Source organism: Dreissena polymorpha, chromosome 13 (assembly GCF_020536995.1).
Source record: "Dreissena polymorpha isolate Duluth1 chromosome 13, UMN_Dpol_1.0, whole genome shotgun sequence".
In the NCBI taxonomy this organism is placed as follows: domain Eukaryota; kingdom Metazoa; phylum Mollusca; class Bivalvia; order Myida; family Dreissenidae; genus Dreissena; species Dreissena polymorpha.
The window spans coordinates 28710850-28736229 of NC_068367.1; the positions used below are offsets into that span (position 1 = coordinate 28710850).

At 34.9% G+C, this 25380-nt stretch overlaps 4 protein-coding genes across 6 annotated transcripts in view; 2 read left to right on the forward strand and 2 right to left on the reverse strand.

The window, feature by feature from the left end:
• Window positions 1–10343, reverse strand: part of LOC127855732 (multiple epidermal growth factor-like domains protein 6) — a 197885-nt gene extending 187542 nt beyond the window's left edge. The window contains exon 1 of the mRNA XM_052391525.1: window positions 10180–10343. Within this exon, the coding sequence (XP_052247485.1) occupies window positions 10180–10223 (44 nt within the window). The 5' untranslated portion in view covers window positions 10224–10343. The remainder of the gene's footprint in view (window positions 1–10179) is intronic.
• LOC127854541 (tubulin monoglutamylase TTLL4-like) overlaps window positions 1–25380 on the reverse strand; it is a 724238-nt gene that overhangs the window by 475019 nt on the left and 223839 nt on the right. The window lies entirely within an intron of this gene.
• Window positions 1–25380, forward strand: part of LOC127855724 (uncharacterized) — a 663610-nt gene that overhangs the window by 433224 nt on the left and 205006 nt on the right. The gene's annotated exons all lie outside the window — the stretch shown is intronic.
• LOC127855741 (uncharacterized) lies at window positions 10428–20207 on the forward strand. Its single transcript, XM_052391538.1, has 3 exons — window positions 10428–10599; window positions 18489–18603; window positions 19565–20207. The coding sequence occupies exons 1-3, from the start codon at window positions 10491–10493 to the stop codon at window positions 19983–19985; spliced, it is 645 nt and encodes a 214-aa protein (XP_052247498.1). The 5' UTR covers window positions 10428–10490; the 3' UTR covers window positions 19986–20207.

Here is a 25380-nt window from a genome sequence, read left to right on the forward strand (position 1 = left end):
AATAAGTAAACGAAACTATAGTGTCGTAGAACGACTTTTTTTCAGTTTTGGGGATTTAAGTGGAAAATATGTTATATTTAGGGAACATATTGTTTAAACATTCGCAAAACATAAAAGTCAAAGAATCGAACAACTCTTTGTATAATTGTTATTTAGAGGTAATTACACACCGATGTCCGTTATGATTCTTCATGATTCGTACTCATCAGAAGATCGAAAGAAGTGTTTCTTAACAATAAATGTACAGGAACGTTCCTGTTTCAGTTGAACTGTACTTGTATGTTTGTATTTATAAACAAAAATTTTACGAATGTATTACGTTTGAATTTTGAATTCTGTATTCTGTAGAAAACAAAAACGATGCATAGACGTTTCCGAACATTGTTGTGGCCTTCGTTAGCAATCATGTCCTAACAAATATATACACTTCACTTCGTGTGCAGTTTGTTGCAGTAAATATGATTATTATACCCGTATGTATATTACTGCACTGTCAAATGGGGAGGCGAGCATCTATGATAATAATTTACAGAACTTCACGTAAAATAGTCCATACTTACCAATGGCCCTTTGATGAAAAATATATCAAAATGATGATGTAAATACATGCATATTAAATTGCATACACTGGCATTTGATACTTTTTGATAGCATATGCCGAAACACGTCAGCTTTTTATGTATCCTTTTTAATAAGTAATTTACGTGAAATGTAAAACGACGCAGTGTCTAGGAACTGTAATTTTCAAATCATAACAATTTGAATTGACTAAAAAAATTCTAGTTACAAAAGCATGCATGCATTTGTTTAACTTTTGCACCTAAATGTACTGAGGCGTTATTTACATGATGTGTAAGAAGTTCGAAATTCAATGGACGCTATAAAGAGGTTGGTCATTTTTACGATTCACATATCTACATATCTCTTATTTAATAGAAGTGCCCAACCGTCTAATATCCATCATTTTTATAGTTCCGGCAATTCTTGTAGATTCAGCCGCACCCACATTTTGGAATTTATGAAATATTTGCCATTACACTTGGATATAGTATACGTATTTAGAACAGTATTTCACATAAATGTGTTAATTGTTTTATCATGCGAAATTGAGATCTTGTATCAGAAAATAATATTCTGATAAATATTAAGCAGGGCTTGCTATACAAGAAGTCCAATAATATTGTAATATTTACTTTAAAATATTATGTTTATGTCTATAATTTTATTAAAAGCTGAGTGAAATGAAATATATGTAATTTAGTTGTCCTATCTTAATGATTTATGAACTGATTAAAAGTAAACATGTCATGCATTAAAAAGGGACTTCATATTGGGTAAACCTTCACTTGGTATTTTCATTAAAAACGCCACATATATCTGTGAATAATAATGTATGCCAAGTTTGAGCAATACCCTGCATAAGTTGATCAAGTAGAGCTATAGTGAAATAATCACACTAGACTAAAATAGAAGAAGCGCATAGAAGTTTAAAATATTTGCAAATTAACAGAGGTAGAAATGCCAAATGTAGAACACATTTTAAAATGTCGGATATTATTTATAATTGTTAAAAAGTTGACATTAAACAATATACCTAATTATATAGAGGATATTTGTTCATGTCAGTGTAAGATCGTTTGTTATTTCACGAGTGATCATAGAATATATATTTTCACGAGTGGCGCAGCCACGAGTAAAAATAGTATTTTTCTATGATCACGAATGAAATAACAAACGATCGTACACTGACATGAACACATTTTCTGTTTCTTTGATAACCCTTTGTCAAGAAAATAATAAACAGCTGTTTCCCTTTCGCTGAAAAGTTACCCTTTCTCCCGTGGCGTGCCTCAATACATTTCAATGCACACAATGACGTCCTGTTTTCGACGAAATAACGTCACTATTCCAGCGAAATTCTCCATTTAAACTCTTTAACAATGTAAATAAACGGTGAAAAAAGCATCAAATAAGAGTAAAATTTGTTGGATTCGATGGAATATCGTTTTTAATTGACTCGTGATCATAATATATATATATATATATATATATCTTGAAGTTAATCTTGATATGATAATCCATAGCTCCGAAAATTTGTTATTTTCACCGGTGAAAATAACAGTTTGTTTATTTTCACTGCTGTTAGTTCACTGCAGAAATGTCATGTTTTATCATTAGGTTTAAAATAAACTATTATATAACTCTGATGAAAGGAACGTATAAGTTTATCAAACAACGCGCAATTTCAAAAATATATTTCGAGGATGGTTCACTCCCTTCTGCATTTAACGATCGAGACCACATATCCCTAGGTTAGTTAAGACAAATCGACGATTTGTGACTTGTGATCAGATTTACTTGTGAAGACGCCGAATAATTTGGTTGAATATTCATCGGAAAGATTTTGCAAGATTGTATACAGATATACAAACATCGATGAAACTCAACAGTTAACATGAACTTTTTCTCCTGCAATACAAGTCGGCTTTCGGCCTCAAAACTAAATCGAGTCGCCTCAAATATAAGCGATGTGACGTACAGGGAAAATTTACTTCATTTAAAATCCTGGCCTGAACGAAGCCGCCCAATGCATCAATGCGGCTCCCGGCTTCAATGACGCTAACAAATGCACCTGTGACACGTCTTCACGACTCAAATTTTTCTAAAGAAAACAGTAAAACAGTCACGTATTCAAAAACACAATGTTAACAACTCGATTGTTTTTCGCACATACATACTTGTATTGTATCAACTACTTTCTTTCGTTCTCACTTTCGTGATCCCCTAGCGATCAGAAGGTCCCGGATTAAATCTCTACTCAGAGATAATTCACAAGATCTTACCTCAAGTCAACAAGTTATAGTTCTATCCAGAAAATGGATTACATCGTGCCTCAATAGGTATGCAATCGACTTTTCAAAAACAATATTAAGTTATTTTATTAAACTTAACTAATTATGTCGGTAATTAAGGTAAATGTAAACCATATAGATTAAAACGGAACATAATGTATGAATAAATGAATGCTTACCTTAGGATTTCATCCTGACAACTGATTAATTGTTCAAAATAGAAAATCTTTTAAATAACCATGTGTGTATGCATGTTGATACAATTTGTGATTTTAAAGATTTAAAACGGCCCAGATTTGTTATAAACAAATACATGCAAAGGGGGGTAATACACTTCGGAATTATAGGCAGTTTAAAACTGCGTGCACTGTAGAACTATACGTCAAGTGTAACACGATAGGTCAAGCACAATGTAGGTCCTTGGCTTAATTCCGCTGTGGTGTTCACCTCAAACGGGATGCTATGCAGGCGTACCGGAAAACGAACGATATTATTTTATCTGTTAGACGTGTGGCGAAAGTGAACAGTAGACTCTGTAAACCAGACGATCTGGGCACCGGCCTGATCGTCCGGTTTTCAGAGAGTTTTCAGAGAGTTCCGGTTTACCAAGAGTAGGCATATTGCCAGAATACGTGTGCTGACTTCCACTAACGTTCAACTGCTATAGTACGTTGTGGCCTATGGGGATCATTCTCGACCTTTTGCTGTGAAAAATGGACGATTTGATGTAACCCAGTCCTTCCCATCAATTAAACCAAGCAAAGCCGGATAAAAGATGTTGTTTAATCCTGATGGTTTAGTTTATGGAATTCTACACAGAAAAAAATGTAATCGTTCAATGCCTTTGTAAAAGAGTATTGTTATGTGGCACATTGCATCTTGTTTTACAAGGATTAATACATTTTCTGATATCCGGACAGTATATGTATCACAATATTGTGCGAAACACATACTTATCTGTTGTCTGCGTGTATATATCTACACAAGTAATTACGCAAAACAGACACATGTTTTCCTATCGTATTTCATAAGAATTCGAGCGTGAAATGCTCCATGCATTGGAATCTAAGTTATATTCAAATAACAAGAGATGTGTTTGTCAGAAACACAATGCCCCTACTGCGCCTATTTGATTTATATATATAAAAAATCGTTTGGCAGGTACAGATAATTATCTCCCTTTAAATGCGTATTACTTTCCTTGGATTTGTTTTGTTGACCTTTGACCTTGAAGGATGACCTTGACCTTTAAACACTCAAAATGTGCAGCTTCATAAGATACACATGCATGCCTAATAACAAGTTGCTCTCTGAAGTGACAAAAAAGTTATGAGCATTTTTCGAAACCTAAACGCAAAGTGTGACGGATAGACGGACAGACAGACGGACAGTCCGATCACTATATGCAGTCCTTCGGGGGCATAAAAAATGCCTTCCTACGACAGTCAATTAATAAATAAGTGATTTTCAAACTTGTTATGTACACTTTCAAATACCAAGATTGGCTTATGAGCATCAATTGCAATAATAGTGTATGTGTAAAAAATGACAATGTTTTTCACTGTGTTTATGTGCGAAATAAACAAAATTCTCGCCGTCTACTTTGTTTTGTGTTTTATTGTGTGTTAGAGATAAGACATTCTTTCCTTGGAATATGTCGACGAAAACGGCATCCTTTAAATCGTAAAGTCAACACATGTAACATGTAAATAGTATTACCCCACCATATTGTGTATTGAGCACACAGGGAATATATTGCCACAAAAAACGAGCGTGTTTTATCTCTTTAAATCTATGTTACCATAACACATGTAGCGTTAAAAAATTAGCTTTTTCTATAAGGAGCACTGATTTTTTTGGGTAAATTTTATTTTACGAAATATTCGTTGATTTTTAGAGTTCTTGGGGCTTTAATGTCGTTTTGTTTGTGTTGTACAGGCATTTTATTTTTCTTAAATAAATATATACAGGTGTTAACAAGAATTTCTCTCCTGATAGTGTTGCTAGTCCATTGTATGGAACAGTATACAACTTACAACCATACAATAGTAAAGCAACGCTCAGAAATGTTAAAGCATACATATCAAAAGTACTGGTATAGCCCCCCGTTTCCGATGTCGACAAAAGTACGTTCCATACCACGTGATGGTCACTCACCAATCAAAACTTTTCCTCCTAAAGCAGCACATGACCAACAGTAACAGAAGTGTTATCAATGACAGCGACAGCATAAGAATCACGTCGAGAAGAAAGTTATCTGAAATGCAATCCATGTAAGTTGAGCTATCTGCCTTCGTAGTATATTTGCTGACAAGGGGTAATGACTTTATTTTTTCAACGGCCTTTTTTTCACGAGCCATATTTTAGCTTTAAAAACGTTCACGGTGTTTTATTTTTACGCCATATTCTGGCTTTCAACACCGCTTTCTATTTCACTAACAATGTAAAATATGAAAAACAACGGCTTATTATCAACATAATACCATACACTAAAAGTAGACATAAGGCGTGCGTACATGTTCAATCAGCATTACAACAACATAGTAGTAAGGTACATTGACATTTAAAAGCGTACGTTCCAAAACGATGTTCTCTGGTCGATTTATACAAGGTAATTGTTTATCATCGTTGATAAACTTTGCAAAAAATCATCTTAACTCATGTTGATTCTTTTAAACTAAAAACTAAATTTTGTAAAAAATAGTGACAACGGACACCCACGACGGCGCATGTCGTAAAATGTAGCAAGTTGATTAGAAAAAGTGGGCGAGGCCAGTTTTAACAACAGGAGCATGACAGACAGACAGACAGACAGACAGACAGACAGACAGACAGACAGACAGACAAACAGACAGACAGACAAGCGGACAGACAAACGGAGAGACGGGCGGATGGGCGGATGAATAGCAAAACGGCAATGGTAAAACAAATTTACCCAATTTACTTCTTAACGGTGCGTAATAACTTCTTACTTATTCCATACATACCTTTGGTAGAATCAATCACTGATGGCAGTAGATCCATTACTTTGCACGTAGTAAAATATTGCAAAATGTGCATTTAATATCATTCATTAACATTTACATCTGCACAATATTACTATGACACAACTCTGCAATTTCTGTATATAACATGATATGTATTTTGTGCCGAAGGCCTCTGTTTCTTTAATAAACTGTTGACTTGACTTGACTATCGCTGGTTTCTAAGTTATAGTTATCTCCTGTATTACGTCTTATAAAACTGAACAAGTAATCTATTTGTATGTGTCCTATGATTACGTAGGTAGAACATTGAATTATTGACAAAATATTCTCAAAACTCACCGATGCAAGTAAGCATATTGGTTGCCATGTTGAAACCCTCCGGGCAGGAACAACGGTATGATCCAGGGGTGTTGGTACACTCATGAGAACAGCTGCCGTTCAATTTATCGCATTCGTTGATGTCTGTAACATTAATTGAACGTATGGGCCATAATGAGCGTATGGATTTAATCTGCTTTTTGTATATCATTACATATTAATTAAGCCACAGTTATCATACTTGTGTTTGCGTCAATATAGTTTACACATCCTTTTATATTCGACTTCGGAAAAGATTTTGTAACTGTGTTTAAACGTAAACATATGTGTTTGATTCAACTGAATGTCGGTGTTATGGGGTGTTTCTGTTCAACATAGTTGTTGTTAATTCGATGCTGTTTTGTTTTATTTTTTTCGCAATACTTTATGAATAATTTATAAGCAACTTTTAAATTTCTAATACAGGACAACGATAAAACATATTAATCAACCTTTTTTGAACACATGCGTTGAAAAACATACACACACATATATATTTGAGTCACTCACAAACTATGTTATTATTGTATGTGCGACATAAACAGGGCCAACCACAACCTTACCATCACATTGATTTCCGATGAACCCTGGTTTGCATTCGCATATTCCAGGAGCCTTGCCTATGCCTCCGTTGGGGGCAACCGATCGGATCGAAGCACACGGCTGTCATATAACAAAATAAGGAGCCTTATATAAATTAGATAAACAAAATGTGAGAAAACATATAACGATTGGTTGTATTGTTCACTTTGTGTCAGAAACTTGTTAAATCATTTAGCATGCAAGTTCAGTTTGTTTGAATATTTAATAGGTTAATACGTAGCCCAACCACCAATTGTATAAACTCTATTTCTATACGACAATGCTTTAAAAACACGAGTTTTATCTTTTAATATTGATACGTTGATGAAATATCCATAAAAAGACTTTGGCAAGAACCGGTAAAACTGACTCAAACTAAGATTTTGGAATGAAGTCTTTTCACGTGACTTCTGCTGGCGGATTTACTCTTTATTTTGAAAAACATATCAGTACGGTGTTTACCTTTAACTACCAAAATTGACATCACATTACTATGCACAGCAGTAAGTAAGCATACGTATATTGACCGCCTCGACGATGCCGTTGCAAAAGAAAGTTTGATGGATACTTTACTCTAGTGAAAACCATTAGCTTATGCTAAAGTTATAATAAATGTTGAAATAAAAACATACGTTCACATCTTGGACCTTGGTATCCCGGGCAGCACTTTTTTCGAGAACAGAGGCCCAACTCATACACTGGTTTCCAGCTGGAAAATTAGTTATGAAGAACAAAGTCTTTAAAAGACGCGCACTTATTTAAAATTAAAAAAAATCACGAACATCTTATTTTGCCAATGGTGCTCAATATTAAACAGAAAACTCCCTTACAACTTAGATTACATCATATAACGGTACTGTTACTACCTTACAGCAATATGCGTTATCATGTATTAGCCTGGGATGTAATATATATATATATATAAATGTCTTGTTTACCCTCGCATTTTAAATGTGAATATTCACAGCGAAACAATATATATATATATATATATATATATATATATATATATATATATATATATATATATATATATATATATATATATAAACTAGACATTTAAATGCATGGAACGCTACCTTGATTCCTTGCATCTGAACAACTTTGTGATGTCCCAGCACCACCCTACAGTTACTTCCTCTTTTCGTTTGTAAGTGTTGCAGTCGTATGCCACATCTATCGTACAGCCATCCACATACCTAAACAAGCAAACTATATGTTTAAAGTCAAGTTATTTTTCCCCCCAAAATAACAGCTTCTTACAGGCTGTTTCCCAATTGCAAAAAGTAAAAAAGTATGTTTCCAAATTGAAAAAAGTAACATTTTTTTACAAAAACTCTGACCAAAATTTCCCCCAAAATATGCCAAACTTTTCCAATAAACTCAATAATTGGTTTGCTGAGTTTATTATACATCTATTTCATAACCTTGCACTTTATCATATAAATTTACGAAATCAGTTTAACATGCACTTATAAACAATTGGTATACCGTTATTTATAATCCTATAAACAATGTTTAATTTTTCCCAATTCTATGGTCTATCGCGCTTATCTCCCAATCAAAAAGGCTGTAAAATTTAAAGCGAATAAAGTCACTGAAAGTTGCAATTTCAATACGATTTTATGAGAAATTCTATATATTGTAGCACTGTCATATAGTAGTATCCGCTTACTTAAGACATGCCAAGTATCAGCATCATATTACAAAGATTCAAACGGGATATTATAATTCGCACAACGAAAGAATTACCCTCCAGAAAATGGATGTCCATGTAAACCGCGTAAAGCGCACGCGCAAAAAAAAAAACGGATGCTGACCTGTGCCACCTATCGAAATGTTTTAACAAAGTTTACTGTTTAAATTGTGGTAGATACAGTTTATTAAAGCAGTTTATTCAAAATCACAGTTCCTGCTTTTTGTCAATATATTATAGTTCTGCGATTGTAATTTAAATAGAAGTAAGATTATATATTCTCAAATCATATTGACTGTCATGTACAATATATATTACATTAACAGAGAGAAAGGCACATAAAATACTGCATCTATCCTATTACGAGTAAGATTGTATATTCTTAAATCATATTGACTGCCATGTGCAATATATATTACATTAACAGAGAGAAAGGCACATAAAATACTGCATCTATCCTATTACGAGTAAGATTGTATATTCTTAAATCATATTGACTGTCATGTACAATATATATTACATTAACAGAGAGAAAGGCACATAAAATACTGCATCTATCCTATTACGAGTAAGATTGTATATTCTTAAATCATATTGACTGTCATGCACAATATATATTACATTAACAGATTGAAAGGCACATAAAATACTGCATCTATCCTATTACGAGATGAAAATCGATAGTATAAAAACGATCGTATAAACTTTAGCTTTATACTTTCTTTCCGTAGTTGACAAAACATATTCGCCAATTTTTGGAAAAACCCAAATCTGATCTAACAAGAGATGTGTTTGTCAGAAACACAATGCCCCCTATTGCTTTGAAATAAAATGTCAATTTATCATTTGGCAGTTTTAGAAATTATCTCCCTTTTAAAGCTAATTACTTCCCTTGGATTTTATTTGTCGACTTTTGACCTTGAAGGATGACCTTGACCTTGACCTTTCACTAATCAAAATGAGCAGCTTCATGAGATACACATGCACGCCAAATATCAAGTTGCTATCTTAAATATTGCACAAGTTATGGCAAATGTTGAAGTTTCGGACGAACGGACGGACAGACTGACGGACAGTTCAACTACTATATGCCACCCTACCGGGGGCATAAAATAGCGATAGTATAAAGCTAACGTTTACATGATCGTTGTTATACTATCGATTTTCATCTGGTAATTGGATAAAATATTCTCTATATATCAAAATATAGCCAACCATTAAATTCCAGCATAAACATAGGGCATAAACACATGCATATCCGTCATAATCCCAGTAAACGTGAATACCAACTCGGAATGTGCGACCGAAATATACTTGCGCATCAAAACATTTACACCCGATAATGACCCAATAATTACATAACAGACATGTTTTCAGAGAAAACGCAACTGACAGGAATTTACCATGAAGTAGTATACTAAGATTGCATACCCATCCGAAACCGCTCGATCGTAAGTAAGGCAAAAAAAATTTGTAAACGACATGATCGGAGGTAGAAGAATAAGACGAAAAAGAAGAAAAAACTACAAAAGAAAATATAAAAAAAACGAAGAATAGGAAGAAAAGGGAGACTAAGATGAAAACGAAGAATACATTGAAGAATATTATAAAATATTATAAGAAGTAGAAGAAGAACGAGAAGATGAAATGGAAAAAGAATAATGCCAAAAAAATACTAAATTTCATTACAAATAACACTACTTACCACACGTGAACAAAAACCATCACAATAACTGACACAGTATGCATCTAAGCAATAAAGTTAAATAGCTAATTTATAAAAAGGAACAAATGCAAATGCGCAAAACGTAATATAATTCGACAAATTATTACGTGGCCACTCCGTGCTACGAGCTAAATGCAGGAATATTTTGGAAATTATCTTGAAATCCCCAACAGCTCATGTCTATAATTACAGTGTTTGGGTTTCCACTCTGCAGGAAAGACAGATCGTCTGCATCGCATTGCCCATTGGTCGGTTGCATACAATGGAACGTATCGTTGCGTGTGTTCTAAATGTATATACTATCGTTGTGTGATTGCATAAACTGGTTTTACAGATTTTTGAATGTGATACATGTCCAGTGGTTCGGAAATCAAGATTTCCTCGCGCAGAGAGTTGTGGGTACGGTAATGGGCAATGGGCACAAGCTAATCAATGACGACACTTTCTGATTTTACGGTGTTTTTCGTTTAAGGTTCATGTAGAGGCTTCATTTTGAAAAATGTGGGACCCCTAGCATTCAACTCAAATTTGACTAAAGGAAGAGTGCCACATTGATAATGTATACATATATGCTTTAATGGATGTTTTTCCTTCAAACTGCTACCAATTTTGTACATCAACGTATCATAACATCCACAAAATCAATCAAAATACAAAGAGATTTTAACACTAAAATATACATTATTTTCAAAAATCTGAATCATGTTTATTCCACGTATTTCGGCGGAAAATTATATAACTTGTGAATGATATCGACATTGACGAGGGCAAGTTACGCTTAAATAGTAAAAAAATAGTAAAAAAAGTTTGCATATCTAGAAATATCAAAACTCGAACACATGTCATTTCATCACCATGGGGGCAGCCATTTTTAAATTAATAAAATAGAAAGAAACATGCTAAAAACTCACTCATCGCCTAATTGACATTCCATACGGTTGACGATGACAAATGCATTGGATTGTAATCTTTCCGTTGATGTTTGCAAACTGCACGATCAGACCTCATAAACACTCAAAAGAATAACTATGTAAGAAGCATTTCACCAATGTTTACAATCGTTGTCGAATCACATATACTTTATTATTGCGCATAAAATAGTACGCTTACAGACTGACAGAGAGATCTAGATTACTCCGTTCAATTCATCACGGTATACTATTCTATTGATAATATATAATAATACATCGCTTTAACAATCTGAAAGTAGTAATAATTCTTTTAAACGGAGTTTTTAATAACGAAAGTGAAAACAACGGAAGTTGGTTGGATATTCTGTGAGATGCACTTCGGCTCCAGAAAAACAATACAAATTAACTAAAAAGACGTGTGGGGGACAATTTTCAGCTGGAAACTATTTCAAATAGGGTAAGTGATGATATCTCTACGCGGTCATTTCTGTTATTTAGTGCGATCTCTTGCTGATTAATGTTAATAGTTGTTTTACAAGTTGCCACCAAACTGTCAAAATAAGCATGTGTTATCTCAGGTATGTGTATACACATACCCGGTTTTCTCACCACTGCACGTGGTTTCGACCGATTTGTTTTGCACGTTTTTCTACGGATCACAGCGATGACCACGCTTTCAAATGGGTATAAGGAATCGAAATATAAAATCAATCGTTTTGCCAATTTCTTTATATTCCTTTACAATTTTATATGTCGTCTGCAATCTATTTCAATTTGAGATGGTTTAAAATTTGCAATTTGGTTGAGAGGTAAATAACAAAATTGTTAAGCCTTTGAAATAGAATTGTGACTCTTATTATCCACCATACCTGGATTGTTAAAAAGTAGTTACGTTTTAGTTATTTTTAGAACTATGTTTAGGATATTTACCCAAAAAAGGCAGTTGAATAAAAACTCATTTGTTGTTTTATGACAATAATTTTCTGTGAAATGTTGCTAACTTGACCTTGTATATGTATATAGCTTTGTATTTATTCAACTTAAGGTAGTGCATATCATTCCTAACTTTAGATTGAGATTTTGTAAATTAGTGTAAAAAAGTATTGGTTTTAAACCAAAATACGAATAAAGCACACAAATATTGAATGTCAAAAATGTGTTTATGTTATTCTATCCGTCTTTAGCTTTAAAATGATATATAGTTTGACCATATTGTACCACATTCAATGAAGAAAAACCAAAGCGAAGTTTTAATGAATTTTATCCCCCCCCCATGAACCTTAAAGAGAGTCTCTGGTACTGGAATGACATTTAATGCGCGTGGCGAAAGAAGACCGGAAACGGCGGTGCAATCGCGTGTCCTTTGCGGAGGCTATGGCGCATGATCGGGGTCGAGCTGTTACGGGCCATGCGTAGCCGGTTTCTATGTATAATGAAGGGAGAATACGCGGGGTGGTCGGATATCCTGTGTCGTTGCTGATGATGGCGTTGTTGCCTAGGTTGTTGTTGTTGCCTTGTTTGTTGCGGTGATGGTATAGGATTGAGCATTTTTTTAGGGTGATCTGAAGTTTGTGAGCTGGAGGGTAGCTTATGCTGTTGTTGTTGCTGATGGCGGAATGTATGTTCAACATTGTTTGTGGCTACATTATTTGTGGTTGATGTTGATGCCGGTTGTTCGGGCGGAGTAGGAGTGGTATGCTCAATATTATATTGCGCCTCATTTTCGGGGAATTTGTTTTTGAGTATGGACACAATTTCTGTTTCAGATTTACCAACTAACTGTTTAGCCATTTGGGCAAGATTGGGTCGCTTATTTATAGCTTGAAGGTTATTAATGTATTGATTGGTAACCTTTAAGTTTTTGCTGTTGATAGTAGATTGGTATTTGAGATAGATCGGACACCCCTTATACGCCGCGCTGTGCCCGCCGCCACAGTTTGCGCATTTCCTAGCGTGCCTGGTATTGCACGACGCGTGCGAATGATTCCCCGCGCAATGTGGGCACTTCGCGTTATTGTTACAAACATTGGACGCATGGCCGAACATCTGGCATTTAAAGCATCGAAGAGTTGCTAGGAGCGCGGGCTTAACATTGTGGCCTAGTATATTTGTTGGGGCGTTTTCCGTCTTTAATGTGACCGTAATGACATTGTTTTTTAGACCACTATGGACTGCTTCTACATTGGATTTGTTTTTTAGATCGTTTTTTAATTTGTCTATATCCGCGTTTTTGGGAACCTGGATGACACCCCTTGCAAGTTTAGTTTGAGCAATTAGCTTGAAGTCAAATCTATCAAAGGAGAAACGTTTAGCTTGGTTGAGTGCGTCGTCCCTAATTTTGAAGAGGAGACCAGCTTTGGACTCTTTTAGGGGTCTTACTCTCTCAGAGCCTAGCAGTTTGATAAAGGCTTCCCCTATTGCCTTAGCCTTCTCTCGCGGGAAGATCACCGCGACAGTGGTAAGGCAAAAGGTAAGCCATATTGCCGGGGCATGTTTATGGGTTTGGGAGCAGGATGGCCCGTTGGCAGGGGGAGTAGTCTGCTTCATGGTCGATGGGGTTTTGGTCATATTGTCATTGATTGTCTTGGGAGTCACGGTTACAGGGACGACTTGGGTTATTGAGGTGTCATCGGTAATACGCGTCGCTGAATACGGAGCGCCAGACTCGGAGTCAATTGAGATGTCCCCGGGGCGGAACATTGCGCGCTTGATTTTAGGGGTTTCCGTCATTGAGGTTTCCTTACTGGAGAACGACCTCTTCATTCTCCTGAGAACTTTCTTAAATGGCCCGGACATAGTAATGATAGGAAGTGCGGTAAGGTTTGATTTAGAATAATACGTGTACGGTAGTCGTTTTTCTTAAGTTATCTTAATTATTATTTCCCTTGTAAAATCTCAGTCTTGTTTTCCTTAAGATGTGTGTATGTAATGGAAAGAAGCAATTGGGTACTTATGTTTGCGATTTCGCCGCTCGCGCAGTGTTTGGATTTAAGTTGATAGAGGAAAATTCTTTGTTCTTTACTTGCGAGTAGTTAATTATCTATCAATTATTTGCGGTTCGATAGGGACTTCGCGAGTAGTCTCGTAGGTCTTAATTGAGAACTAAATAGGGCCCTTTTGATCTGTTACTTAGTACAGCGGTAATTAGTAGTAAACAGATGGTCCCTGTTTTCGCGTTCTAGTTAGTTTATTTTCAGTTATTAGCGGTTTGATGAATGATTCGCGAGTAGTCGAATAGTAAATGGTATCTACTTCTAATTGGTCTAAGCCTAATAGGGGTCTTTGGGCGCTTAATTGGTAGTCCGATAATTGGTAGTAAACAGAGGGTCCCTGTTTTCGCGACAATTGCAAATTGCAAGTGCTAATTGGTACGCGATCTCTAATCTTAATGAGCGTAGGTTTTTTTACTGTAAAGGGTCTTTTTACATTACACTTAAAGCGCTTATTCTGTATCTTATTTTCTTATCAAATAGCTTTTCTTGGAAAAATATTGTATGTTGATTAACTGAATACAATATTGAATTGATATAAAACCATGTATTATACTGTTTTCTTTTGTTTAAACTTTAAAAGCACACTCTAATGAAAAACTATTGAAATTGGCGTGATTATCTTTTAATTGTTAAATTGGCTAGATTCTTTATGTCAGATAATTTCACAGTGCTATTACATTAAAGACATTAAAATACTAATCGATTACTATCTTTCGCGTTCTTTTTTTAAAGGATATTACCAAAGATATATAAACTATGTCTTGCTGTTATCAATTGAAAGGATCTCAGGTAATCTAAACCGAGGAAAGAATTGTATAATGTTATAGTTACTTTTTTTTTTTTTTTTTAGAAAAGGTTGGCGTACTACGCTATAGACTTACTACTTTTCCGTAGCCCTTCTTTTTCCCTGATTCTACCGATTTTATCCACACAATTATCACTTAAATATCACCTTTCCTTCTAACACTGGAGCACTTGCTTTTAAATTAAACTCTTAGATTTAATTATATCCCATTAATTAATTAGATAATTTTCCTTCTTGCACTGAAGCACTTTAACGCTAATTACGTTTTTATTTAACTCCACTATTCGCCTTCAAATAGAAGATCTTATTAGACCCTAAATTTGATTTATTATTTCCAAATTAATTTTACTATTAATCCAATTTTATTTTATTAATCCAATATTTCCAAGATAATCCGCTTAATTTCACGACCTAACCTAACGCAACAAAAAAGCCAGTGGTCCGTGGTTCGAGCCCAATTTTGGTTACTTTTTTCTTTCTGTAATGTTATTGTTGGTTTGTACTGGAGCTTTTTAGATAAAATGCGTACATTGATCAATATAAAGCATTACATGACAAACTTCAATACGTGCCAAAATCTGTGAAAAGACCTTTACTCTCTCAAAAACGTTCGTTAGTCATTTTAGGAATCGCTCTTTTCATAGATCTTCTAGCATTTGATAGATCTTTACTTTTAATTGTAAATGATTCCCGATTATCAAGAATTTACTATGGGGATGTCCTTCTTAAATGGATACCAGACCCTTTTTCAAATTTTATTAAATAAAAAAAGCACAAATAAAATACATAATAACTGTCACATAATAAGGTGACACTAATGCACTGCCTCTATGCGTAAGTATACTGTATTTTTGCGCTTCAATGTTTGTTTGAAGTTCGCATTTAAACGCAGTTTAAACTTTAATCTATTTCTCAAATAGAGAACCCGTGTACATGTATGCTTATACTAAGTGTATGTAAATAATTGCGACCATGCAACGCGACCTAATTTCGACGGTCGCGCGCTAGTTCATGTTTTTATCTGCTGATAAAAAGTGTAGGGCAAGAGTAGGTTCGGCCGAAGGTTTATACCTTGTTAATCTGTACGTCTTTATACTTGCGTTATGCGTTGATTGTTTGTTAGAAGCTTGCGTTCAAGGATAAAAAAATGCGTCCTTATATCATTGTTTTTGTGCTTATTTTGCAGTTCTCATAATTTTCGGTCCATAAGTACGCTAAATGAGACCTATAAAATGGAGTTAATTTTACTTTTTCAAATGGAGTGCGATTTGTTTGAGATAATGTTGCGTATTAAACAAAAATTCCGCCCTTACTGTTGAACATGTATGCATTGCACTGCAAACATCAATATTATAAATTTGAATACTCTAAATGGTTAATAGAACCGGTTTCAGTTCTTCTTAAACGCTTTGAGCTTTTATGAATAAATACGTACAGCCCGACGTGTCAATAGCTGGACGTTAGATTTCTGCAAATAGCACCAGTTTCAAGTGTTTTTTCTTTCTATTTCCAGATCTTTTATGTGATTGAGAGTTTTCTAGCCGGTCATCTGCCGGGCAAAGAATTGATCGGCAAGAACGCCAAATTTTTTAAGAGCTTGATAGTCGTTTCAGAGCCTGATTCAAAGCGTCACGATCGCATCAAAGCGTAATAAAGCTTATCAAAACGTGATTTGAAGCGTAACAAAGACTGATCAAAGCGGGATCAAAGCGTGAGTTGTCGTAACAAGTCGGGCAATATTTCGTCCCCAAAGCGGCAACCAAGTCGTATCAGAGCGTATCAGAGCTTATCAGATCATAAGAGATCGTGATATTTTTGGGAAAGTAGACAAAAATGACGGCGCTTTGCTCGCTGATTTAAAGCGCGGCATTCGCCGTTGGTGTGAACTAACCATTACTGAAAAGATTTGCGGCCGTTGGGTGGCGTAAAGTGGGAGGATATGAGTCAATAAATTTAGTTTGCATTCACTAATCTTGATAAAACTTCTGATTTAGCAAGCTTGCATTTTGGGAATGTCGGATAAAGGTCAATATCACTGAAGCTTATTTCTTTTTTACAAAAAAACACACACTTTAATGTGTAAAAACACATTTATTTTTATTTTAAACAAAGAATACGTATTCAAAACGACATAATTCCGTCCGGAACAAAACAGCAACCATTTAGTGGCTTTGCGCAGCATTAGGCTATCGATGAAGGTCGATTGCGACCGTTCTATACATGAATATATAAAGGTATTTTTAAATATGCGTATTAAAAATACACTATGATTATTTTCTTAATTTATAATCTGCTACGGATTTGAACGAAATATTCAAAAGAGCCAGATTTCATATATCGTACAGTTCAAATCTTCAATGTATACCATGTAGTTCGTAATTAGTACACCCGGATCTAAAAGGTTCATGAGTGACACGCGTGATGCGTGTACAATCACAATTTTCACTCATCGTACGACAATTAACCACGGGTGTCATCTGTTAAGTGAAACGGACTGGTCTCGCCAAAAGCACGTCACTATCTTATTACATGCATTGATGTAACAAATAAACGTTGTTTTTATACCACTTTACCACAGCTATCTCGTTATTATCTGATGTGTTCGATTGAAAGTTAAGTGCGAATGTACTCTGGTGTAATTTTAGGTGTTATTAATAGTCAGTCGTCTGTATATAATATTGTTGCAATTGCTCACGCCATTTTAAATGTGCATTTTCTTTTTATATCAGTATTTTACTCTCGTTATGCGGGTAAATTTGGTTCGATAATGATGACGACGGCGATATCATTAGATACACCAGTTTAAGTTGGGATGTTGATGGTGATGGTGATGTTTAATTATAGTAGATGAAGAAGATGGGCGAATCGAGGGGAATTATGATATTTCTGATACTTATATTGTTGATGGTCAGCAAAACCCTATCATAAACCCGCACGTCCCGAAGCTTCCTAAGGAAACGTTTTTAAGAATTCATGAAGTTCATACAAATCGCCTCGTATTTCGAGTTGTGGTGTTTTAGCATTTAAGTTACGTGGAGCTTTGGAAAAAAACAGCCAAGGATTAGAGTGTTGCTGTTGCTGAAACTATATAGAGAATACTAAATTAGTATTGAAAAACGATAAGTTAATTTAGTAAGGCTTTGAAAGCCTAAACCACGAACCTGTGCGAGTGATTCAGGGTTTTATGCCGAGTAAATAAACACATGTGTTTAATACTAACCTGGTGTTCTATAAATACTACAATTTCCGTTGTTTTTCTGTCTTCATTGCGAACCTTAACCAAATAAAATACATAGGCCCTAGCTGAAAACAATACAACATCAAATGACGTCCTAGCATAAACATGATGACATAACTATATTGTGCGTGTTTGCTCTATTAACAGATTTTCACCAACAGTTATCAGAATATCAGGTGTTTATGCGGATATAATGATGATAAAAAATCGATAAGGATAACAGAGGCAGGAGAATGATGATGATTGTGGCTAGTTAAATATATTAAATGTCGACATTTTATTACACTGAAATTCACCAAGCATGAAAACATACCACATGATGTTTTCTTAATTTGATTTAGGCTCAACCCTTTTTCCGGTATACGCACATGTGTCATGCGCGCAGCGCAAGCGCATTGAAGTACTTCCTGCAGAGACCGGATGTGATCAACTGGCGAAAACCGTGCGTTTTTACAGGTAGGTATTTATCGCGAATCGTGTGACCCTTATCTGAAAATACAATAAAAATTACCAGCCATTTGGATTTCAAAATTTGAATAATATATGAGATGAAGAGTTTTTAAAAGGTAACGTCTTTTATATCGAATTTCGCTATAACGTAAGTTATATCAGCAAAATTGGTTAGAAAGATACGACCATACCCTTTCAAAACAGAAAACAGCATTTTTTTCATGCACAATATTTACCTCTGAAATTACACATTGGTGTTTAGCGGCATGGAGGCTGCCATTTTGAGCCGAACAACAACACAATAGTTAGAGGCTAGAAACAACTAGTCCTCTTTAACAATGTGTGAAATCGAAAGGGATTGTTTTCTTATTGCTTAAATGTATGTCCGTTAAATTGATACAGAGACAAATCATTAAACTATGTTTTCAAATTATATGCATGATGCACTCAATTATGAGTACTTATTATCGAACTGTGAGATTGTAGCCCTGCTGTCTGGATATCCGGTATGTAACCATATTACTTATCCGCATGCGAACAGCTTTAAGCTAGATATAGATGACCTTATAATGCTACGGTGTGTATTTGTCCGTCCGTTCGGTTTGTTGTATCTGCATAATGCATCTAGACATGTAAAACAAAATCACCGTGTAGCTTTTATCGAGCAACGCATGTGACCATAGCTCTTAGTTCAATGTAACACTTATAGGGTAAAGGTTAAATTTGACCAGTACATAAAATAGCATATTTCAAACTTTATAGTCGTCATAGGGTTAAATTGCCATGACACCAAGTTTATAGAGCAGACTTCTTGTGGTAAATGGCGAATTCAGTTTAAAGTTGCTAGTTTATCATTCGGTTGTGTAGCTTGTTATATATCAAGTTTAGAAAGGTTTTTTGCGGTAAACCCTACTTTCGCGTGTTTTGACTACCAACCCAACTACAAGTAACATTTTTGTTCTCTCAGGGTAACCGACGGTCTTCACCTCTCCAAGTTTACGGCCGATGAAGCCGCCACCTTGCGGAAGGACTGGGAGGGCAAACGCTACAGGGAGAACCTCGAAGAGCACTTCCGGGCCGTCATCGAGCAGATCGATAGCAGCTGCCTCTGCGACGAGCGCGGCGACCTTCTCGCGTACGCGTGCTTGCAATTCAATGGATCGATCGCGATGTTTTGCGTGAATGCGGAGCATCGCGATAAGGACTATTTTAAGATCGTATTGTCCGATCTTCCGCTGACGCGGCTGCGCAAAGGGGAGGTCTCTTACGAGTTCATTCCGACCAACGACTCTGATCTCGTCGACCAGATGCGCTCCTTGGACTTCGTGTGGGTGCCGACGGGTGATATGGTATGGAGGCTGTGCGAGCCCCTGAAAGTGAATCGATAAAATCTGCCGTCGTCAACGACGTCGGCGTTTCCCTTCTCACATTCCCCAGACGATATTAACGACTGCATGTGCTCGTCGCTTGCGAGAGATCAAAAAGCGGCCGACCAATGAAGGCGAGAGTTCGAGACGAAACACATTAGAAAGTCGACGCAGCCTACCGAAACGCTGACGACGCTGGTGTCCCAGACGTCGTGACGTCAAATAAAAATAGTATAAAGATAACGGAAGATTATTTATGCTTTCTGGTGGTTTATAGAGAAATATTAGTGAATTAAAAATGATAATTTCACTTTTTCAAACAATGAAAATTATCAGTGAAAATTAATATAATTGTCACTATTTACTGTGAAATGACGTCATTTTTTGACGAAACGACGTCATTATTCCAGCGAAATTCTTTAGTTAAACTCTGTAACAATGTAAATAAACTGTGAAAAAAAGCATAAAATAAAAAGAAAATTTGTTGGATTCTGTGGAATATCGATTTTTAATTCACTCGTGATCATAGAAAATATAGTTTTCACTCATGGCTGCGCCACTCGTGAAAATATTTTTTTCTATGATCACTCGTGAATTAAAATCGATAATCCACCGAATCGAACAAATATCCTCTATATTATGGATGTATAATAACGTTACGTGCAAAAACTGAAGTATGACATCATGATGTCCTCTTTAGGGTGTTAATGGTTATTGTAATGGCGGGATTTTGCAGCTTTCATTTGATGCGAGCACAAGCGTACACGGTGTTTATTGGTAGCAGCGGTTGTCTGTGATGCCTGTTATCAAAACGCTGTTGTTTCCCCGTTTTTTTCTTTGAATGTTATTTTGCAAAATGACATGACAGTCTTTCATTTACATTTGCCAAATGGAATGAGATCGTTTTGTTTAAGGCACACATTCATGTACATCAACAATTATAGTGGAAGTCGCGTGTTGGCATGTTGTACTTCTATCTTGCAACAAATGGCTCTTCCACTTCCTAGATATCAACACTGGTCACACAAAAGTCTTTTTATTTGCAAAAATTTGTATTGTTAAGCAATTGGTCTTATTTCCATTTTAAACCCGTGTCGATAAGCTATATGGCTTCCATTTCCTTTTTTGGAAATACATGTATATTGTTGTTCAAATATATACAAGATAGTGTTTACGTTTATTGATGGAACAGTACGGCGACAATGGTGTTAGGCTGTTGTTGTTGTTTGTCGAATATACAAATATACTCTCTAAAATTTGGTTGCCTTTAAAACATTAAAATACATCACAGTTCCGCAGACAATTATTTATTTTACTGTAATGTAAGTCTGCTGTTTAAATTCTGAACAACGGCTGTAAAATTAAGGCATTAACATTATTTGCTTAAATGCCCCGGCCTGAAAACCATTTATTGTTTTTGCCACATTTTAAAAAATTAAATATTTTTGGTGAAGTCATTTTGATTTATACAATTCAATAAATGTCAATGTTTACATATGGTAAGAGAGACATTTCATTTCATTATTTTTTAAATTGAATAATCTTTGACTGAACTATCAAAAAGTGGACAAAATAACTTTTTGTTTGTAAACTATATGGTATTTTACATTAACCATCTAACACTAAATAATCTTTGTGTCGCAATATTACTGTGGCTTTTGAATTTGAACTGTCCTTCGGTAAGGCTGAACATGCATTGTTCAAGCTGTGGTTGTGTTTATATATATTGCATGTCCTGGAAGACATCGACATTCGCAAATGACATTTTGAATTCATCCAACATGTGTTGTTATTTTGTTCCTTCTTTTATTTTTCCGGCATTAGTGTCTTATTGTCACAACACCGTTAATCGTGTGTTGTAGTCGTATAAAGTATGGATTCTGACCACATCATGGATTCTATTTTGACCGTTTCTTTCCGCATCACATAAACTCAACCAATCCTTAATAAATTGCAACTTAAGTCATTCTAAGAAAATAATATGTACATATATGACAAAATGACTTTCAACGGCATTATACAACGGATGTAACACCGTTTGAACAAAATTATATATTGTCTTTCATTGTGATAAAATGTGATATCATGTGTATTTGTCTTACATAATGACAAGTTATAGAAACTTGCATCTCTATTTTTTAATTCGGCTCGAACCTCGCTAAACGTTATTTAGTGGTCAACATGCCTGTTAGGTGAGATTACTTCCGGAGACTCCGGTCACCTCCCCCAACTACAAAATAATGAATATTTTAGTAAAAAAACTAGATATATTGAAGAGCCACTATATTTAAAAATTATATATATATATATAAACTTTCTTGGGTTAAGTTAATAAGGAAAGAGTTCTGAGATCCGCGTCCTCGTGTTGCAGTCTCTGGCGCGGAAGGACCTGATAAACTTCGAGAAACTAACACACTTATCACTGCTTTTCCCTTATACGCAAACTGATATTTATTCTGGCGCATTTAAAACTGCAGGGTTGAGCGTTGTATACACACAACTGCTTATATGGCGGAACTGATAATTGCTTTAGTCTGTATTTTGTCATGAATGATGGCAAGTTTAACAAAGCTTGTAATGTGATCTTTCCTGATACGCAAACAGAAGAAAATTCTGGCGCATTTCCAATTTCAGAGGTTTGAAAGCTTGTAAGGTTGTCATTTGTATTGCACGAAACGCTGATCAGGCAACACATCTTTAACTTATATACAAACAACTGCTTGAATGGCGGACATACATGTATTTCATTGCTTTAGTATTGTGTATACACTGTTTAATTCAATGCTTAAATGTTGTTTATAGTGAAATATAAGTAATTTAAACACGATAACTTATACTTTAAACCATGAAAATTATTGATTATGTTCACTGATTCACTGTGCAATTACGTCGTTTTTTTTACGTCACGACGTCACTTATCATTGAAAGTCGCCAGGTCTGACATGTTAATAAACGGTAAAAATACATTTAAGATCACATTTTTGAGGTGGATTATCGAATTTTCTTCACGCTTGATCAGTAAAAGTAAAAATTGAATTCTCTTATCATTCGTGAATTTAACTCAAGTATCTACCGACACGAACAAGAATGCTCCATTTAATGTTTGATTCCTACATTTTGTTTAGAAAAAATGGTACAAGTTCTATAAATTTCGTTTGTGTATATACTTATGGTTATCAATTACAAATGCACCTGTATACAGAAATGAGCAGTTGACATATCCTTAATTGTAACAAAATGGTATGTCACGTAATCGAATGTCAATGTTCTTAGTGAAAGTAAAACAAGTCTCTGATGTCTCAAAATTATTTCATTTATTTGTCTCTATTTCCTAACATCCAAATTGTACTTAAAGTTTAAACATTATTTTCTAAGTCTATCTGTAGTATTTTCCTAACCTAACCGCGGAGTGCCGCTCTCCTTCCAAACATCCCCATTTTGTCCCCAAATTAATTTGCATATTTTTCTTTTAAACTTTTGATTGGTCCTCAGCTAGTATGGTTATTATCATTGGTTGATTCGTCAGAATATTCTAGAAGGAACACTTTTTCATGTATTCACTTGCTTGGCGGATATACTAAAATTTAATCAATGTATATTGGTACTAATCAATTTTTATTGATATAGAGTAATTCCGTTACTTTCGTTAGTAGTATAACTTTTGTAACCCATAAATAGGTGACCTTTTCATCTGTGCTGTTTATTGATCATTAGTGTTACTAATAATCTCGTATCTATATGCTAACTCTGGACTCAATGTGTTCTTATTTGGATTTAATCAGGTCTGACTTTCCATTTTATTGATTCCAATTATAAACCCACCCTGAGTGTATTTGCTTTCTTACTTTAAATAAATCTTAACCAGGTCTTACTTTTGTAAATACCTCCCAAGATGTATTATTAATTGTTCAGACTTTATCTTAACATTTCATATATACATTATTTGAATATACATATTATCCTTTTTAATTTCTATCGTAAGAATAAACTCATAAGAATAAATGATAAATGATATGTTATAAACTATTACATTACACACAAACTTCATCTTTTACATTGCATATACATTTTACTGAAATATACCCATTATAACCCGTTACATTACAGCTACATAACACTATATATATTTACCATGACATTATACCATTGACTACAGCAGGTCTGTGTTGCTCACTTATCATTCCAAAATATCTTAAAGACACCAGTTTACACAGCACTAAGTAATTACAGGTATGGTGTCCGTCTGGCAACTATGGGGTCATTCTTTGGATATTTCCCAAAGACACCAAGTACCGGTTCTATCAAGGGAACAGACTCAATAGTGTCTGAGGCTTAAGATGCAATCAAGCTTAAATAAACAGGTTTAAAGTTAGTAATTATAGGCTACATTACACTATATATTTACCTCGTCTTGATACCTCTGACTGTAGTACGCATGCTTTGCTCTCTCATCTGGGGAGAGTTGTTGACTCAACAAGCTTTTGTCCATGCAGACATTATTGGGTGGCACATAATTGCTGCAAATAAATGAATTCTTATTCCAAAATGTTCGACACATTAGGAATATCATGTATAATATAGAAGCTTTCTTGCTTTGTATCGTAGCTATCTAGCATTATTTGAAAGCTATCTAGAGTAATTAATTGATACACAAAATGGACTTGTGTTTATGATAACCTAACACAAAAGAGCTCCTTGCAGAAATGACAAACATCACCCAACGCCATGATTAACAGCTTATTTCTTAAGAATTTGTTAAACATAGAATACTAAAAATTGCACTGGCACAGGCATAGATTCATATGATAAGAATAAAGCATGCAATTTTTAATGTTCACAGGACAAATTATTTCTACAGACGATATAATGTAGGAACCAATGTCCGTATGTAGGAACCAGTTTCCGGGCAGTCAAAATAACGTAGGCATGTAGGAACCAATGTCAAAACAATGAAAGAATGTGATACGTGATTGAGAACTGTTGAAAAGCGTTTTTCTATATGGTGGCATTACAAAACTTCATTTTTTTTTTAAATTATATTTTATTATCATGAATTAAAGTGATACATTTGATTTTGAACCCAATACAAGTGTCTTTCTAATTGTTTTTTTCCATTGACTTAATTTTATTGACCTGTTGCTTAAAAAATATGTCACTCTCATAAAAATTAAACAGTGATCAAGTATCTTTAAAACTGCAAAAATGACCTGACTCGTGCTACCTGACATGCATGAAAATAATGCACCTATTATAGCTGATTATCGTCTTATCTTTTGTGTTCAAAGGAACTAAATGCACGACATGCTTTCTTGTCAGATCAACTGAGATTATCAGCAATTACTATCTAGCGTCTTAATAACTACAATTATGCCAATGGCCAACTTTATGGCCCACATTCAAATGGTACAAAAATGAT